Genomic DNA, 18,741 nt, shown 5'->3' on the forward strand with positions numbered 1-18,741 from the left:
TCGGTAGAGGATTTCAAATCCAAACGAATGGATCACCTGGTTAGAAGATTTGTACAATGAATCTTTTTAGAGCTTACCTGGTTAGGGGATTTAATTGTTGTAGTGATTAGAGAACAACAGGTGGTATGATCTAGAAATAGCACATCTTGCTTGTATAGATCCTTTTCTTCTCACTCAATACTACATCATTGACATACTCTGCAACTCCTTCAATAAATCACATCAACTCTATCTCATGACATCACTTGTATCTCATCTATATAAAAATAACTAATCATAATGTCTTTTTATAGACATTAGATTTCATGTTGGCTCAAGAACTTCATCACAATTTCCTAGGTTCAGTGAATCTAGACAATCTTCTAGAACACATCACAGATCACCACCAATCTGTCAGTTAGAGATAACTCATCACGACCAGTGATAAATTATCACACAATCAGTGAAACTGGTTGGAACACTGATACTGGTTGAGAGTTAACCACTTCCAACTCATAGACTAGTTGTCCTTCATTTGCCTCCTCATTGGTCTCCACTGTATCTCCAAATTGGTGTCAATGAAATTCACCAAAACTAATTGTCATTCCTGCATATACCGATTGTCTACATATACTGGTTAGACACCTTCATACTGATTAGAGTTTACTATAAAAATTATATTGTTTTGCAATACAAAGACTTGGGAGTAATACTGGTAGTCTATGTATGTGTGTGCCATCAATGGCAACACATAAATTCATCCAATACAAAAATAATCATCAAGCCAAAACCAACACATTAAAGTCTTTGTTTCACACACGAAAAAATAAACAAAAAAAATTCTAAAAAATATCTTTTCTCTAGGTATTGATATCCCCACTTCAACAAAAAAGGAACTTAATTCAAATGCATACAATAAAGATTATGTTGTACAACATACATCTCTCTCCAAAATATAATTACTGGATTCAAAAATTAATTTAGAAAAAATATATGCAACAAAAAATTATGAAAAATATCAATTCACTAGATATTGGTGTAACAAATCTATATTTCAAACATTACAATTTTATCCTTTATATAAAATAGTTATGCATTTCAACATAAAAATCACTTTTTAAAAATGATATTTACTATAAAAAAACAAGTTATCAAAATTATGTACAAAGATTCATTTTTCTTTTTAAATTATTTTGAATTTTCAAATAAAATCTCACAAATCATTAGTTTGTATAATCTTCAAATGCTTAATGTTTTAGCTACAATAGGCATTTAAAAGTGAAGATCTAGTAAAAAAATGTTGACTTCATCGTCCTAATTTGGCCAAAAAGTGGGACTTGTGATTGTGGGTTGACCCTTAGATAATAGTAAAATTGATTATAGTTCCCTTCCAATATTTTTTTGTATTGGAAGTGCTGGGGATCAACAAGAATCGTAATTTTTGTGTTAATGTGTGTGAATTTGATGCATTGGTAATATATGGATGGGACAAATTACATGGCATGTAGCCATATTTTGTCAAGGAGAAGATAATATGGGAGAATGTAATGCTATAAAAAAAAATTGTCAATGATAATTAAATATTTGACCATAAACAATAAACTTTACCAAACTACACCAAAACAACACCAATTGAACTAGCTAGTCAAAATACAACTTGCACATATTCAACCATAATGATGGGAATGGGTTTGGGATAGACTAGCCTAGTCTATGCTCTTTGATCCTGTCCTTGGATCACCAGGTGTTCCAACCACACCCTAGGGTCTCTAGGACTTCCCTTGCTTGTGGGATCCCCTGACCTTGCCCAATCCACCCACCAACAACATGTGATTCCTCTCCTAAACTCTGACCTACTCACAAGCTTCAAAAACCATTACATAGGCTAATAAGGGTTTAACTCTTCCTAGACCTTCTCAGGTCCTAGCAAGGATAGGATAGGTCTTTGACATGTTTTTGCAACCACTCATTTTCCCCCAAGAGATTTTGACAATCCTTCTTGTTACTGATTTCACAATTTTGCCTTTTTTCCTACAAAATAGGGTTACAAGGAAAGAGCCCCTATTAGGCCTCCATTCCGGACTTTTAGGGATTCCTCTTGCAAACAATGCCAAAACCTGTAAAAATTCCCAAAGGGACTGCTATTCATTTAGCAAAGGCTCAAGGATTTTCCTGGTTTTGGGCCTCCAAGTGTCCGTACACTGCCCTAAGCAAATTTAAGGGTTTTTAAGGGTTTTTAAGGCCCGCCAAGGTCACAAAGTTGGTTTACTATCTTCACCACCATGTTTGGATTGGTGTAATCTCCTCCTTATCACCAATGATTCTCCACACACCCCTCTTCAACTCCTCCAAAGGGTGCCTCCTCCCTTGTCCTTCCTTTCTCTCACGGACCTTTGCAACCTTGACCCTTCCTAGTCAGGCACGGACCAGTCTCGCCTAGGTGTGGGTCTTTGAAAGGGCTGCCTGCATTTTCCAAGGCCCTACTTCCTTTGAGACACTATACAGGGTCTATACTCCTATACCCCATGGTTTCATGGTGTTTCCACAATGGGGATAGGAGTTTTCAGCCCATTTCCACAAAACAGTCCAAAACTGGACACTAAAGGAGTAATACACAAAATATTTACAAAACACACAAAACCTGCACAATAAACCTAATCTAATTGCTCAAAATAAAAGTATAAACACTATACAATACTCTCAACATAGTTTAGTTTGCAGAACAATCCATTTTCAATCTTCTATTGCTCCATTTGTGCCGACTAGCAACCAAAAACACAGTCACAGTCAAGGTCTTTTTCCTTTGGTGGTACAATTTGACATCCAACCCATCATTTTAGGGTTTGCAATAATTTATAATGTCTTTGCCTTGGTTTGTGTGCCATGGTTAGGGTTCCCAATCCCAAGCTAAGGTTATGACCTATTGGTGGAAAAGTTGCATGACAACTTTTCAAAGTTGTCATGCAACTTTTTACAACTTTTGAGCAACTTTTGCAATGTTGCTTTTCTTGGCTTTTAGGCCTTCTTTAGGCTATCCTATGGACACAACCATGCAAAAAGGACCCCAAACTCACCAATAGGCACACATACCTCAACTCCAAAAGAAAACTCAACCTAGACTTGTGAACCTAGGACCTAAACAAAACCAATGAGCTCTTGGCTCTTATTACATTACATGGCTTCATGAAGAAGCAAAATCACAAAAAAAACAAATGGTGGGAGCCCTTAGAAGGGTGCTCCTACACCATACTCCCCCTCTGCACAAAATTAAGGAACTAGGGGAGAGATGAGAGTCAGATCAATACCAAGGTTCTTGAACCTGCCCTCTTCAACCCAAGTGGCTTCAGACTCAGGTTGACCTGCCCACTTCACCAAGTGCTCCATGTAGACCTGGTGTCTAGTGGACTTCTTTACCCTTGACTCCAAGATCTGCTCTGCTATGGGCTGCTCCACTTGAGGCAAGGCATTCACATCCAAGTCCTGTAGCACCTTGGCTTGATTCTTAGTCTACTCTGCTATTTCACCTTTGTACAATATCAAATTAGCAACATTGAAGACTGGTGATATAGCCAAATTTGAAGGAAGATCCACCTTGTAGGTGTTCTCACCATATTTGGATAGAATTCTACAAGGTCCTACCCTCTTCATTTGCAGCTTAGTAGGATTTCCGCTTTGCATTCTAGCTTTACTTAAATGGACCATCACATAGTCACCCACTTTGAACTGAACCTCTCTCCTTTTCTCATCCACTTTAGCTTTTAGTTTTTGAGTAGACTCTAGGATGGCTCTCTTGACCTATTCTTGGACTTCCTTGATGGTTTGAGTGAAGTCCTTTGCTTGCCCACTCTTCATCTCCATTGAACCAAGTTCTCTTAGTTCACACACCCCTCTAGGATGTCTACCATAGACAACCTCAAAAGGACTCCTTCTAGTGGTCCTATTTACACTATCATTGTAGGCATACTCAGCTTGTGGAATAACTAGATCCCATGTTTGCCCATACTCCTTGGTTAGACACCTTAGCAAGTTGCCTAACACCCTGCTAATGACTTCATTTTGACCATTAGTTTGTGGATGGTAGGTTGAGCTGAAAGATAGATTAGTTCCTAGTCTTCTTCACAAGGTTTGCCAAAAATGGCCCATGAACTTGCTATCCCCGTCTGAAACAATACTTAATGGGAGTCCATGAATCCTTACAATCTCCTTAAAGAAGATATGTGCAATATAACTAGCATCATGAGTAGTCCTACATGGAATGAAGTGGCTCATCTTAGAAAACCTGTCTACCACCACATAGATGCTACCCATACCTGTCTTTGTCTTGGGGAGTCCTACCACAAAGTCCATGCTCACACACTCCCAAGGCCTATTTGGGACTGGTAATGGCTGATAGAGGCATGCATTGCTTGATCCTCCTTTTGCCCTTTAGCACACACCACATTGCTCCACATACCTTTTCACATCCCTTGGCAACCTAGGCCAATAGTAGTATCTCTGTACTATATCCAAAGTTTTATTGATTCCAAATTTTTATTGATTCCAAAGTGTCCACTTAGGCTTCCATTGTGTTTCTCCTGGATGAGATTTTCTCTCATGGATCCTCTAGGCACACATAGTTGATTGCCTTTGAACAAGAGACCATTTTGAAGAGTGTAATATGCATACTCACCATGAAAATGATTCTCAAACTCCTTGCAGACCTTGTAGGCTGATGAGAAGTCTTCATCTTCTTCATAGAGATCCTTGAAACCTTATATCCCTATGCTCTGCAATTGTAATTCTTGGACAGTCAATAACTTCCGGCTTAAAGCATCTGCCACCTTGTGGAGTTGCCTCTTTTTATGCTTGATGGTAAAGGTAAAGGATTGGAGGTACTCCATCCACTTCAAATGTCTATTGCTCAGCTTCTCTTGAGTGTTAATGTAACTCAAAGCCTGGTTATCTGTGAACACCACAAATTCTTTTGGGAGTAGGTAATGCCTCCACTTCTTGAGAGACTGAACTAGTGCATACAACTCTAGATCATATGCTGAATACCTCTTCTTTGCCTCATTAAGCTTCTCACTGAAAAATGCCACAGGCCTTCCCTCTTGACTCAATACACCCCCTACTACAATTCCACTTGCATCACACTCCAATGTGAATAGCTTGTCAAAAGTAGGTAAGAGTAGGATGGGTTTTGTGGCTATTTCTTGCTTCAATAGTTGGAATGCTTCATCAGCTTGTTTAGTCCATCTGAACTTAGTTTTTAGGCCTCCTTTTATGGTGTCAAGTACTGGTGCACATATGCCACTGAAGTTCCTCACAAACTTTCTATAGAATTGGGCTAAACCATGGAAACTCCTAACTTCAGTCCCTGTTTTAGGGGTAGGCCAATTCAAGATTTCCTCCACTTTGCTTGGATCCATCTTCAAGGTTCCCTTAGACACCACAAACCCCAAGTAGACTAACTCTTGCTTGAAGAAGTCACACTTCTCTAAGTTGATTGCCAACTTCTCTTCATACAACCTCTCTAAGACTAACCTCAAATGTTCAAGGTGTTCCTCTTTGGTTCTACTATAGATGAGTATGTCATCTAAGTACACCACCACAAATCTGCCTGTGAAATCCTTCAACACCTCATTCATCAACCTCATGAAGGTGCTTGGGGCATTGGTAAGTCCAAATGGCATCACAAGCCATTCATACAACCCTTATGTGGTCTTAAAAGCAGTCTTCCACTCATCACCCTCCTTAATCCTAATTTGATGATAACCACTTTTAAGGTCCAACTTAGTAAAATACATGGCACCTCCTAAACAATCCATCAAATCCTCTATTCTAGGAATAGGGAATCTGTACCTTATGGTGATCATATTTATTTCCCTTGAATCAGTGCAAAGTCTCCACTTACCTCCCTTCTTTGTTGCTAGCACTACCGGGACTGCACATGGGCTGATGCTCTTCTTGATCAGTCCTTGATCCAACAACTCCTGCACTTGCCTTGCCACCTCCTTATTTTGGTCAGGTGTGAGCTTATATGCTACTTTATTGGGCAAGGATGCACTGGGGACAAAGTCTATTCGATGGCTTATAGACCTTCTTGGTGGAAGTGTTGCAGGCGCTCCATCACTCACTATGTCTTTATATTCTTGCAACATTTTCTTTACCTCCTTAGGTACCTCTGTCTACAACTTACCTTCCTCCTCCTTTGGCTTCACAAAGATGGCACATCCCACTATCTTCTTTTCATGCAACAGATGTAAGAACTCTTTACCAGTGTTAAGTAAGACACTAGGTGTTCTTGAGGTTCCCTCATCATTCTTTGTCAGAGACTGAGTCTTAAAGGTTTTGCTATCCTTCTTGAAGAAAATGGAGTTCTCCTCTCCATCATAGATCACCATCCTATCAAATTGCCAGGGTCTACCTAGCAGTAGATGACAAGCATCCATGGGTAACATATCACAAAGGATTTTGTCCCTGTATCCTCCAATAGAAAACTCTACCCAAGTCTATTCATTGACAAGCACACTCTGCTCTTGATTCAACCATGTCACCTTGTAAGGGCTAGTGTGGGGTATCTTTGTGAGTTTCAACTTCTTGGCTACCTCATCTGATATGATGTTGTTAGTTGACCTTGAATCAACTATCACCTTGCAAACCTTACCAAGGATTTTGCATCTCACCCTAAACAATGCTCTCCTATGCTTAGGTTCATCCTTAACTAGCTATCTTATCAAGACCCTATTGAACATCAGATTTTCTCCAATTTCTAATTCAATATGGTCCACCTCAGGTGTTTTGTTGCTTGATGTGTCTTCATGGGCATAAGCAACCCTCTTTCCACTGTTTGATGAGGTAGGCTTGTCAGGGCATCTATAGGTCGGGTCTCCCAATTGACCACAATTGTAGCATTTCATGGTTGCAAAGTAGGAATTACCCCTGCTGGTACCTCTGCCCCTATTTGGACCCCCTTGTGCACCTCTTCCTCTATAATGACCTCCTCTAAGATTGGTTTCACTATTATGTTCAGTCAACTTGGACTCTCCTTGATTCCTTTTCTCATTTGCCTTGCTTTGGTAACCACCTCGATGACTCATCTGATCTCTCCCTCTGCCTCTACCCCTGTTATTGGAGTCTCCCTTCCTTTTGTTCCTCTCTTCCACCTTAGTAGCAAGCTGAAGACACTTTTGGACAGTGGTAGGAGTCCATAGGCTTATCTCCTCTTGGATGTTCCACTTTAGGCCACTTAGATACCTAACCACCTTGATAGATTCCCTCTTCTTGGACTTTGGATCTAAGATAAAGCTTCTGAAACTCCTCTATATAAGAGGCCACATCAAGATCTTTCTGCTTCAATCCCTGTCTCTTCTTATGAAGTTGGACTTTATAATCCTTTGGCAAGTAGTTCTCCTTGATCTTACTCACCATGGCCTTCCAGTTTGCAATAGGTAGCTTCCCCATGTTGATTCTCTCCTCTTGCAAGTACTTCCACCATGTCAAGGTTGCTCCCCTTAGTCTTGATTTGGCAACCTTAACCTTTTGGGCTTCTGTCACACCTTCACACTCAAAATGGCTCTCCATACCCTCAATCCATTCCATGATAGTGTCAATATCCATCCTTCCACTAAAAAGTGGAAATCCTTCAAAAGATTTTGTATTCAAAGCCTTAATGGCCTTTACAAAAGGTTCTTCATTGATCAAGGGGTCTGTTTCAGGTATGATATCATCTATATCAATAGCTTTCTTAACTCTATCATTGGTGTCCGCACCCCAGAGTCCTTGTGCCCTCTGATCAACCACTTCTTGCAGCTTGTCCCTTATCTCACTCATAGCATCTTCAAGGCGTCTATTTTTCTCCTTTTATTCTTCTACCTCCCTAGCCAGCTCTGCATTAGTGACCATTATGTTCTCCCCTACTGATTCACCAAAATATAGAGACATGCATGGTCCACCAAATCTTTAACTTGCTCTGATACCAATCTGATGGGAATGGGTTTGGGATAGACTAGCCTAGTCTATGCTCTTTGATCCTCTCCTTGGATCACCAACTATTCCAACCACACCCTAGGGTCTCTAGGACTTCCCTTGCTTGTGGGATCCCCTGACCTTGCCCAATCCACCCGCCAACAACATGTGATTCCTCTCCTAAACTCTCACCTACTTAGAAGCTTCAAAAACCCTTACATAGGCTAATAAGGGTTTAACTCTTCCTACACCTTCTCAAGTCCTATCAAGGATAGGATAGGTCTTTGACATGTTTTTTCAACCACTCATGTGCCCCCAAGAGGTTTTGACAATCCTTCTTGTTACCAATTTCATAATTTTGCCTTTTTTCCTACAAAATAGGGCTACAAGGAATGAGCCCCTATTAGGCCTCCATTCTAGACTTTTAGGGCTTCCTCTTGCAAACAATGCCAAAACCTGTAAAACTTCCCAAAGGGACTGCTATTCATTTAACAAAGGCTCAAGGATTTTCTTGGTTTTGGGCCTCCAAGTGTCCGTACACTGACCTAGGCGAATTTAAAGGTTTTTAAGGCCTGCCAGGGTCACAGAGTTGGTTTGTTGTCTTCACCACCTTGTCTGGATTGGTGGAAGCTCCTCCTTCTCACTAATGATGCTCCACACACCCCTCTTCAACTCCTCCAAAGGGTGCCTCCTCCCTTTCTCTCACAGACCTCTACAACCTTGACCCTTCCTAGTCGGGCACAGACCAGTCTCGCCTAGGTGTGGGTCTTTGAAAGGGTTGTCTGCATTTTCCAAGGCCCTGCTTCCTTTGAGACACTGTATAGGGTCTGTACTCCTATACCCCATGGTTTCATGGTGTTTCCACAATGGGGATAGGATTTTTCAGTCCATTTCCACAAAATAGTCCAAAACTGGATAGTGAAGGAGTAATACACAAAATATTTACAAAACACACAAAACCTGCACAATAAACCTAATCTAATTGCTCAAAATGAAATTATAAACATTATACAAGACTCTCAACATAGTTTAGTTTGCAGAACAATCCATTTTCAATCTTCTATTGCTCCATTTGTGCCGACTGGCAACCAAAAACACAGTCACAGTCAAGGTCTTTTTCCTTTGGTCGTACAATCTGACATCCAATCCTTCATTTTAGGGTTTGCAACAATTTATAATGTCTTTGCCTTGGTTTGTGTGCCATGGTTAGGGTTCCCAATGCCAAGCTAAGGTTATGACCTATCTGGTGGAAAAGTTGCATGACAACTTTTCAAAGTTGTCATGAAACTTTTTACAACTTTTGAGCAACTTTTGCAATGTTGCTTTTCTTGGCTTTTAGGCCTTCTTTAGGCTATCCGATGGACACAACCATGCAAAAAGGACCCCAAACTCACTAATAGGCACACATACCCTCAACTCCAAAAGAAAACTCAACCTAGACTTGTGAACCTAGGACCTAAACAAAACCAATGAGCTCTTGGCTCTTATTACATTACATGGCTTCATGAAGATGCAAAATCACAACAAAAACAAATGGTGGGAGCTCTTAGAAGGGTGCTTCTGCACCACATAAGATATTCAATATGATGTCACCTGATTACACATTTGTGTGGAGCCCATCCCAGGGCTATGCCTCCTTATTTGTTGGTTTGTTTGTCTATTTTTGGAGGACAGTGGTGTTAGGGGACCCTTATCTAGACTAGGGTGCCCCCATCACCTCGGTTCTCCTTGAACAAGACCCATTTTAAATATGGATTTTGGTCCCCGTGGCTCCACTTGGTCATTGGAGGTCAACCTAATCAATAATTTACCTAGGGAACCCTATGTAAGGACATTCTTTCAATTCAATTTGATATCACACTCATATCCCACCATTTGTACATTTGTCAAGCATTTGTCATCAAGCATTCTCAAGAACTTAAGGAAACATTTCATTCCACCATATTCTTCAAACATCATGGAGGAAAGTCACATCAATCTTCATGCAAGCATGTATGTCTAATTAAGTCATTCATGTGTTTGTCATGTTATTACATTCAACATTTGTGATCATATCTAAAGAGTATGCATCATCAATCTTCTATCAACCATTGCAGATCTAAGATATGTCTTCTAGCATTTACTTTATTTTTTACATTTTTATTTCAATTTAATTGAAGGATAATCCCTAAACTAGTGTCTTACCCAAGGAAACCCCCTATCCACAATCATTTTCTCTCTTTTTGCATATAAGAAATCGATTTAGGAGTTGCGATCAAAGATTCCAATAGAATAGACAACAACAAATAGGTTCAACTCTTACAAGTGTGCAAATAAAATTACCAAGTAGTTCCCACTGCCCCAAACTCAAGAATTCAACTTGATCTTTTGAAAGTGAATTTTGTGCATCTTCTTGATCCAAAAAACATCTCGCTTTTCTACCTAGAAGTTGCAAGACCAGGGCACCCTACCCTCTTGGACCGATCAATTTGGCCTAAATTTTTAACTACAGGTTCTAATCCTTTCTCATATTAGATCATTGTTTGTAGCTCTGTGTTAAGTTTGGAATATTTTGTCATTACTATTTTGGTTCAATTCTCTATTATTTTGCCCTAGAACTTGTACAACTTCAAATACAATTTCAACTTAACTCAAGAAGGAACACCAATCTGAGCTGCATTCAATCTCTTATAGAGTTGGATCAAATAGATTAATCTTTCTTAATTTTGGTGTGGATCTTAGTGGCCTTATCAAGTAAAGCCCTAAAATTCCACCACATAATAGACCCATTTTTTGGATATCCTATATTTTTTTCCTAAAATCACATATTTTTAAAAACTATAATGATTTAAGCCTTGAGAAGTTCCATTTAAAATATTTTAATTGAATAGGATTAGATCAAACCACCTTAGATCAAACCCTCTTTGATAGAACCCCTCTAGTCTTAAATCATGCCTGCAATGGAGTCTCTTTTACACCTATCAAAATGCTGACAAATCTACTTTTTCTTGCATTTGTCATAATTTTCTCTAAAGCTATGGTTTCCTTAGAAGTCATGTTTTGCACTTACGTAACCCTTATTATAAGTTTTGCAAAAAACATAATTTTGAATATATTCAATTTTATTATTCTATTTATTCTTATTTCATATGAATATTTTTTCACTAAACATTAAAGTTTTTGTTTCACACATGTGGAAAAATAAATATATATTTTTTAAATTTAAATATAAAATTTAGTTTTTTAGTACAGGTTTTATTTAATTTAATTTATTGCTTTATTTAATAGAATTTATTTTAATTTGAAATAAAATATACTAAACATTTTATTGATTTCTATTTATATAGAGAGAGTAATATAATTAAAAAATTTAAATATTTAATTTGAGAATTCTTATTATAATTGCAAGTTTACCAAACTAAGTACAACCATGCATTGCTAATACTACACATGGAGTCCAGCTATTTAATTTAGTTTTATTTGAATTATTTAATTTCATGCAATAATAACTAGACATAGTCGAATAAAATTAAATATTAAGCTTATTCTAACTTATTACAATACTACATATGGAATTTATTTTAATTTAAGTTATTTAATTTCATTTTATTTATTTATTTTAATGTATGATATTTAATTTATTTTAATTTAAGTTATTTAATTTGATTTAGGTTATTTGATTTTAATTTAATTTTAATTATTATAATTTATTTTATTTTATTTTATTTAAATTATTATTTTATTTTATTTATATTAATTTGAAATAAAATCTAGTAAATATTTTAATTTTTTTCTATTTATTTATATAGAGTAATATAATGAAAATTTTAAATATTTAATTTGAGAACTCTTACTATAAGTGGTTGATGGAATTAAAGTTATTTAAATTATTTTTTATTTAAATAATAGTAGAACTAATTGTAATTATGATGGGTGTCAATTTTAATCATAGGGGGTTTTTAGTCAGGATATCTATCAATCCATTATGTGAGTATAAAACGCCTCTCAAGATAAACAAAAAATAGTAATATCTTAATAACAATTCAATATTGACTGCAATATCATAATATAATAATAGTTTAATATTAGTTACAATATATAATATAATTATTTTTTAATTGAAATAATTAAAATTAAAATAGAAACCATAACATAATAAAATTTAAGCTAATCAATTTTATCAATTGTTTAAGAATTAAAAATAAAAATAATAATTTAAATATTTTTTGTAGCAACTGTTTGTATTATTTCTTGGTTTCCTCACCATACATTAGTATTTTACAACCGATTTACTACTTAAACTACTCATGTAAGAGCTTTGATGTAAAACTTTTAGTTTTGATGGTGTCATTTATGAGCTACTCTATGAGTTGGACTAAAATTCCAAAAAAATATATTTTAAACTATTGCTTCCCACCCCATGTGGTTGATGGGAGAGAAATGGAAACATATGCATGGAGCAGATGCATTAAAATGCAACACCAAGATGAAGAGAATAAGATGCAAGACTTCCCCTTGCATTTGAATGCATGAATTCCTTATATATTTAGAACAATTTGCTTATGGTTTGTTTGAAACAATGAAGCCTTTATAACACAATAATCCAACCATCTTTCTATTAACTATCGTGTGAATTTCCAAGGCAACTTCCCTTCATGAGGTGAGCATTATTGAGCTTAGTTTGAGTAAATAGGTTTGTGGTATATTCATCTGCATATTGGAAATTGGTTGTAAGTAGACTATTGCTTTCATGGTAAATTCTCTCCATTCCGCATGGTGTGTGGTGAATATTTTTCTTTTGATTTGTGAATTATGAATCCAGATTTTGCACACATGCTTATTAAATTATCATGTAGTATATATTTTCTTTGACATATTTGTTTTATCTTTGTTTTTTATTAAGGGAAAATAGGTTTTGAAGGGCCCCTGAAACCAACAAGATAGAACAACCAAAAAAAAATAGAGACTAATCCACAAGACAAGAGGTAACCCATGAAATTACACTCACATGACAACACAATTTGTGCAGTTTGTTTATCAACATATTATTTTTTATTAGATTGTAATTTTTTTCCTATTAGATTGTAATTTTTTTCCTTTCTCTCATTCTTTGTTACAAATGTATCTTTATATGGTTTGCTTTAAGAATAATTAAATGTTTTCAATAGTTTCATGTATTTGTATATACAATTTTTTTTTTTTCTGGGGGGGGTTTACACTTAAATTTGGTGGATTTAATTTTTTTGGATCAAATTTTGCAAACTCTATGACTTAGGTTGCATGTATTGAAACCTACAAAAGAAAGTATGCAATAACACATTTATATACATATGGATATAGTATTCATTCCATATTCGAGAGTATTGTATCTAGTATCTGATAGGTTGTTACATGTATCCAAATAGTGGAGGGGAATGATCTGGTAACTCTATTGGTAGCTCTAGTCTGAGTATTTGCTTTCAGTGATAGCTAGCTTAAAAATCTATAGAAATATATGACTAAAAAATGAAATTCTATCATAATCAACAAAACCCACAATTTCAATGATCATAAAAAAATCCCTAATTGATTTCATAAAAAGGTTTCACTCGCTTTTTAGTATCCTTAGCTTAAATGTTTCATTTTTTGATTATAAAATCGCCACCTCTATTGTTTTTTCATGATTATGTACTTTCTTTTGTTGAAAAATAAAATGCCTATTTTGCGCTCTCTCTCTCTCTCTCTCTCTCTCTCTCTCTCTCTCTCTCTCTCTCTCTCTCTCTCTCTCTCTCTCTCTCTCTCTCTCTCTCTCTCTCTCTCTCTCTCTCTAATGATATTTATTAAATTGTATATTTAATACTAAGGATAACCTATATAAAGTGTGTGGATATATATCTTATTATATTGTAGTTTATATTACTATTATAAAAATAAAAAAGATATTTCTTATTTGTTTGTTTGTTTATCTTATTATAAGAAAATAATAATAATTATCTATATATCTATAACTAAAATAAAATTATTTAAAAATTTAATCATTATCTTTATCCCAAAATAATTATAATATCTATTTATTTTAAATTAATTTTAAATTCTTAAATTGTTTTTTTCTTTTTTATGTACACCATCTATAATGCATATGCCACTTATGTCTATCAATAAATCAAACTTATATTATTTAAAATGAATGTTTTATTAAAAAGCATATTTACTAAACTTAAAAAGTGAATGCACATGCATTGTTTTTTATTCTAAAAAATTCAATTAAAAATTATAACTTAAAAGCAAATCGATCTTCTTATTAGTATGCATGAATAGTTTGAACAAAATTAGAACTTAAAAAATAAAAGTATTTGTTTTAGTTTTAAATCAAAGTCGAAGGGATTTGATTTAGTAAAGAAATCACAAACTCTGAACCAAAACAAAATAGATTTTATTTTTATTAATTTTATAAAAAAAGATTTTTTTTATTTTAAAAATAATGAAAATAGAATTTTTGTTATATTTTATGAAGATAAGGTTTTTAAATAACAGAAAATAAAACTAAAATAAAATGGATATTATTTAAAAAAAATAGAAATTCTATAAGAGAATGTTTTTTCTTTTTAAAGGTAAGAAAATTTATTGTAAATCTAATGTTGTTTTTTGTTTAAAAAAAATTATTGTATAAAAATTATGTTTTTTTCTCAAACATATAAATATTGTGAAGTAAAATTTGAGTAAGGAAATAAACCATATCAATATCATCTAAGAAATCATATCAATATCATCTACTTCCAATCTAGAAGAGTTTGACCAGTAGAAGGAGGAGGATATAATTTCCAATCTACAAGAGTAAACCATATCAATATCATCTATTTCCAATGCAAAAAGTTTGATCAGTGGAAGAAGGAGGCGTTGGCAATGGGAAGAAATTCATGAGGTGAATAGAATCTTAAAAAATCCAATATTACTCTCACTCATTTTCCTGGGGAATGGAATGGTGTTGCTGATTGCTTGGCAAAATGGGCTTCTGATCATATTCATGATTGGAATTTAGGTCGGGGTCAACTACCCCCAGATTTGTCTCATCATTTGGATCACTTGGTTGATCTTGATAGGGCCATTTAAGGCCCTTGCTTTGTAAGGTTTCCCTGTTTTAATAAATTTTTACCCCCTTGATGTTAAAAAAGATCCAATATTACAATTTTTTTTGGTTATTAATCTTCTTCTAGCCATAGTGGGTTGTCATCCAATCATTTGTGGTGATTGGAAAATTGAGTTGTTGCTCTATTTTTACAAGAGACCAGAAGAATGGTTTTCAAATTTGATTATTATGTGATATATTAATGAAATGTCTATATTCTTAGATTAAGATATTATAAACTTTTTATGTAAATTTAAATTTAATATACCATTTAATGAAAAATTGTACAGGATTATTCATCAGATGGCAAAGAAAAAGCTTCTTAAAGATCCAGTGAAACCCAAAAGTGAATTTGAAAAGAGAATCCATTGTCTTTTCAAGAAAGTTCATGAATTGTCTGTTCTTTGCAGAGCTCAGGTGTGTCTGATTGTTGAAGATGATAATAATAAAACTTCATATTGCTATAAAAATGATTCAGGGAGACATTCTGAGTTCACTGCTCTTGAATACAAGAAGCTCAATGTTGACAATGATAAGGTGAAGGTTTACAATCCTTCAACAGGGACATTTCATAACAAGCTTGAAAGTAATTTTCAATCTGCACAACCAGGGAATGAAGATCACATGTTGCCCATGGAATAGCTTGAAAAGTTTCTTTTGACGTGGAGGATGGACCTAATCCCTCTCTTCTTACATATGAGTTTCAGAATTGTACTTCTTCAATTCTTACTACTGTAAATCCTTATTATTAGATTAAGGAATGTATTAAATAATGATTTAAAATTGTTGCATATAATGTGTACTTATTCTTCAGCAATCCATACCTCAATAGAAGCAATTGCTTTGGTTATTATAAAATTTATTGCAGATCATATATTTATTTATTCATTATTCATAACTAGCAATCGCACTTTGGTGTGCAATGGGTACGCTGAAGAGGTGTGAAATGTCAATTAGAATTTTTTTTTTTTTTTAAGTTTGCACGTCTTTATGTACTTATTATAGCTTCACTCTTTAGATCTGGACACAATACTATTTCCCTTTTCATTTACAATCTTAGGCAATTTTTAACTTCAAAATATACATGGGAAAATTATGCTACCAACTTGTGTGTAGTTAGGTGTCTTTTTTGTTTGTTTGATTAAATGGAGGTGTGAAAATGTTCAACAAAGCGTGCTAAGATTTGGCAAAATTATGGGATCAACTTGTGTGTAGTTAGGTGTCTGTTTTTTTGTTTGATTATATAGAGATGTGAAAATGTTCAACAAATCATGCTAAGATTTGGCAATAAAAGAGAAGGCATAGTATATAAATAAAGAAAGAGAATTCTAGAAGAGAGGATATCTTTGATATTGCATTTAAGTTAGTTTTGGACCTTGCAAAATATATGTAATTAACACAGTATTTTTATTTTTTTTGTACACAGCCCCTGTGATTTGTATGATTTATATTAATTAAGATTTGACTACAAATATATTGCAATTGACAAAACATTACAAAATAATAATAGTATGCAAATATCCCTCACATTAATAGTTTGATATTATACAATCTTCCAACTCTAATGTAGAAATAGATATAACATAATTATTATCATTATGTCAAATTCTCACTTGATAATTTAAAATACATACAACTCATCACCTTGAACAAAATTTTAAAAAAAACTGTCATGAATAAACAAGCTTATGAATTCATACAGTTAATTTAAAATACATACAACTTGTCACCTGGAAGTTATGAAGAATAACTGCATACAGTTCACATTGTAGTTTACTAATAAACAAGCTTATGAATTCATCTTCAAGATATACATCTTGTGTTGTATGATAGTGAACATCACATAATATATTATTAATTGAATAACCCTGTAATAACGTTATGACAATGTCTAAGAAATAGAGAGTAGAAAGCAACAATCTGACACTGGGATATGGGACAAGCGAAAAACTTGAAAGCACACGTTTGAGTTTAGGCATATGTTATGAACATGTCTGAACTTTACATTAAAGAAGAAATGGTATATAGATACTGTCTTTAACTCAAAATAGTATTAAATGTATTCCTGTACAGCTACCAGTTCTATAGGTGTTTCAGTTGAAAGAGAAAACTTCTAAATTCAAGCCAATGGGAGATTTAACGTTTTTACTGTAGCAAATTCTGTGCCGTTGATCTTTTAAGTCAGGGTATTTTTTCACATAGGGTATGCCTTTGGTGTAATTATTTTAAGTATATTATTAGAATCATATGCATGTTTATGTAATATATGTCTAAAAAATCAAATCGTATAAAAAGAAAACAAGTTCAAGATTTGGGAAAAATGAATTCAAATATTTGGTCTTCAATGATCTATTATTTGTGAGAGGTGCAAACAACAACTTATTTAAATCCTTGTGTTGAATAAGGTGTGATCAATGCAAAAATGATTGTTGGAATAATTGGCGGATGCCAAAAAAAAATGTATGTTGCAAGTTACAAGTGAAGTGTGTGTGGATTGAGTGCAATATTTATGCTAGTTTCTTGTTGTGTTGTTTGATTTTGTAGCATTTTTTATTTATTTTATATTTTGTTCTTGATCATTTTCAGGAGCTTGGAATATCAAACTTTGTTATGAAGAACATCAAAGAGATTTTAGTGTTTTTGTTGCTAGTGTGTTTTTGATAGGATGTTAGTTAAGCAATGCTACTTTTAGATTTTTATTTAATGATGTTTTTATTGTAACAACTAACATATCAATTCATTATGATATATAAACCATAATTATATAAATATAAAAGTTATGAGAGTGGAATTGTGGTTGAATGTGTGCAAGTTGGGTTATGACTAGCTAGTTCAATTGGTGTAGTTTGGTGAGGTTTATTGTTTATGGTCAAATATTCAATCATCCTTGAAAAATGTGTTATAACATTACATTATATTCCATTTTATGGAGCTCACAAAATCAAGGACAAGAATTTAAATCTCAAGTGGGTAGTTGATTCCTTATTAGGTATGCCAACTTGCAAAGGATGGCAAGTATTATCACATACCTCATCATCAAGTGGCATTTATGTTCCTTGTCACAGAGTTGTTAGGAAAGATTGGAGTGTCTTTCTATAAATAAACCCCCTCTGCTAGTTTGTTGAGGCATTGTCTATTCTAGAATTCCTCTCTTCTCCCTCTTTCTTCTCTTTCAACTTCTATTAGATGCAAGATCCGCCCTTCCGCCACCACATTTTTTTATTTTTTAATTACACTTAGCATCCATTGCAAAATTGATCGAATAATCACCTTCCATTTATTATAGCATCAATTCTAATACTCCTTTAATCACCACATTGGTGGCAACCCAATGACTGTGCAACATTGTTATATACTTGAGATCAAAGTATTAGCCTTCCATAATTAGGGTCATTCCCAGACCCAATCCTAAGCCTCGAGGATTCACTCCTAATGATCCAACCTACGTATCTTCTCAGAGGGAGTCAAAGGCTTTGTAGTTAGCATTCAAAGATAGTTTGCTCTCTTCCCTTGAAGAGATCTTGATCCCTCTCTAAAACTTGACAACTAATTAAGTGAACCTATTAACTTAGTCTCATTGCAAGAAGAGACACACATTTCCATAAAGTGTTGGTTCCATAACTAAGAGTACCTGATAATTGGTGTTCAATGTGGACATATACACAAGATTCATATCACATCTCCTACACTCAGTGATTATCACATTCACGTATACACAAGGAAATATTTCC

At 34.4% G+C, this 18,741-nt stretch overlaps 1 protein-coding gene across 2 annotated transcripts; it reads left to right on the forward strand.

The window, feature by feature from the left end:
• The first annotated feature begins 12,478 nt into the window (after positions 1-12,478).
• Positions 12,479-15,823, forward strand: LOC131037577 (uncharacterized). 2 transcript variants are annotated; one of them, XR_009104253.2, is made up of 3 exons: positions 12,479-12,565; positions 12,809-12,890; positions 15,301-15,817. XR_009104253.2 is itself a non-coding variant. In XM_057969771.2 (2 exons), exons 1-2 carry the CDS (start codon positions 12,561-12,563, stop codon positions 15,650-15,652), a joined length of 357 nt encoding a protein of 118 aa, XP_057825754.1. In that variant the 5' UTR covers positions 12,502-12,560; the 3' UTR covers positions 15,653-15,823. The 2 variants fall into 2 exon arrangements, 1 of the variants encoding a protein (XP_057825754.1); XM_057969771.2 differs by lacking the exon at positions 12,809-12,890 and having other exon boundaries at positions 12,502-12,565; positions 15,301-15,823.
• Positions 15,824-18,741: the final 2,918 nt, after the last annotated feature.

The sequence above is a fragment of the Cryptomeria japonica genome, chromosome 6 (genome assembly GCF_030272615.1).
Source record: "Cryptomeria japonica chromosome 6, Sugi_1.0, whole genome shotgun sequence".
Lineage (NCBI taxonomy): Eukaryota > Viridiplantae > Streptophyta > Pinopsida > Cupressales > Cupressaceae > Cryptomeria > Cryptomeria japonica.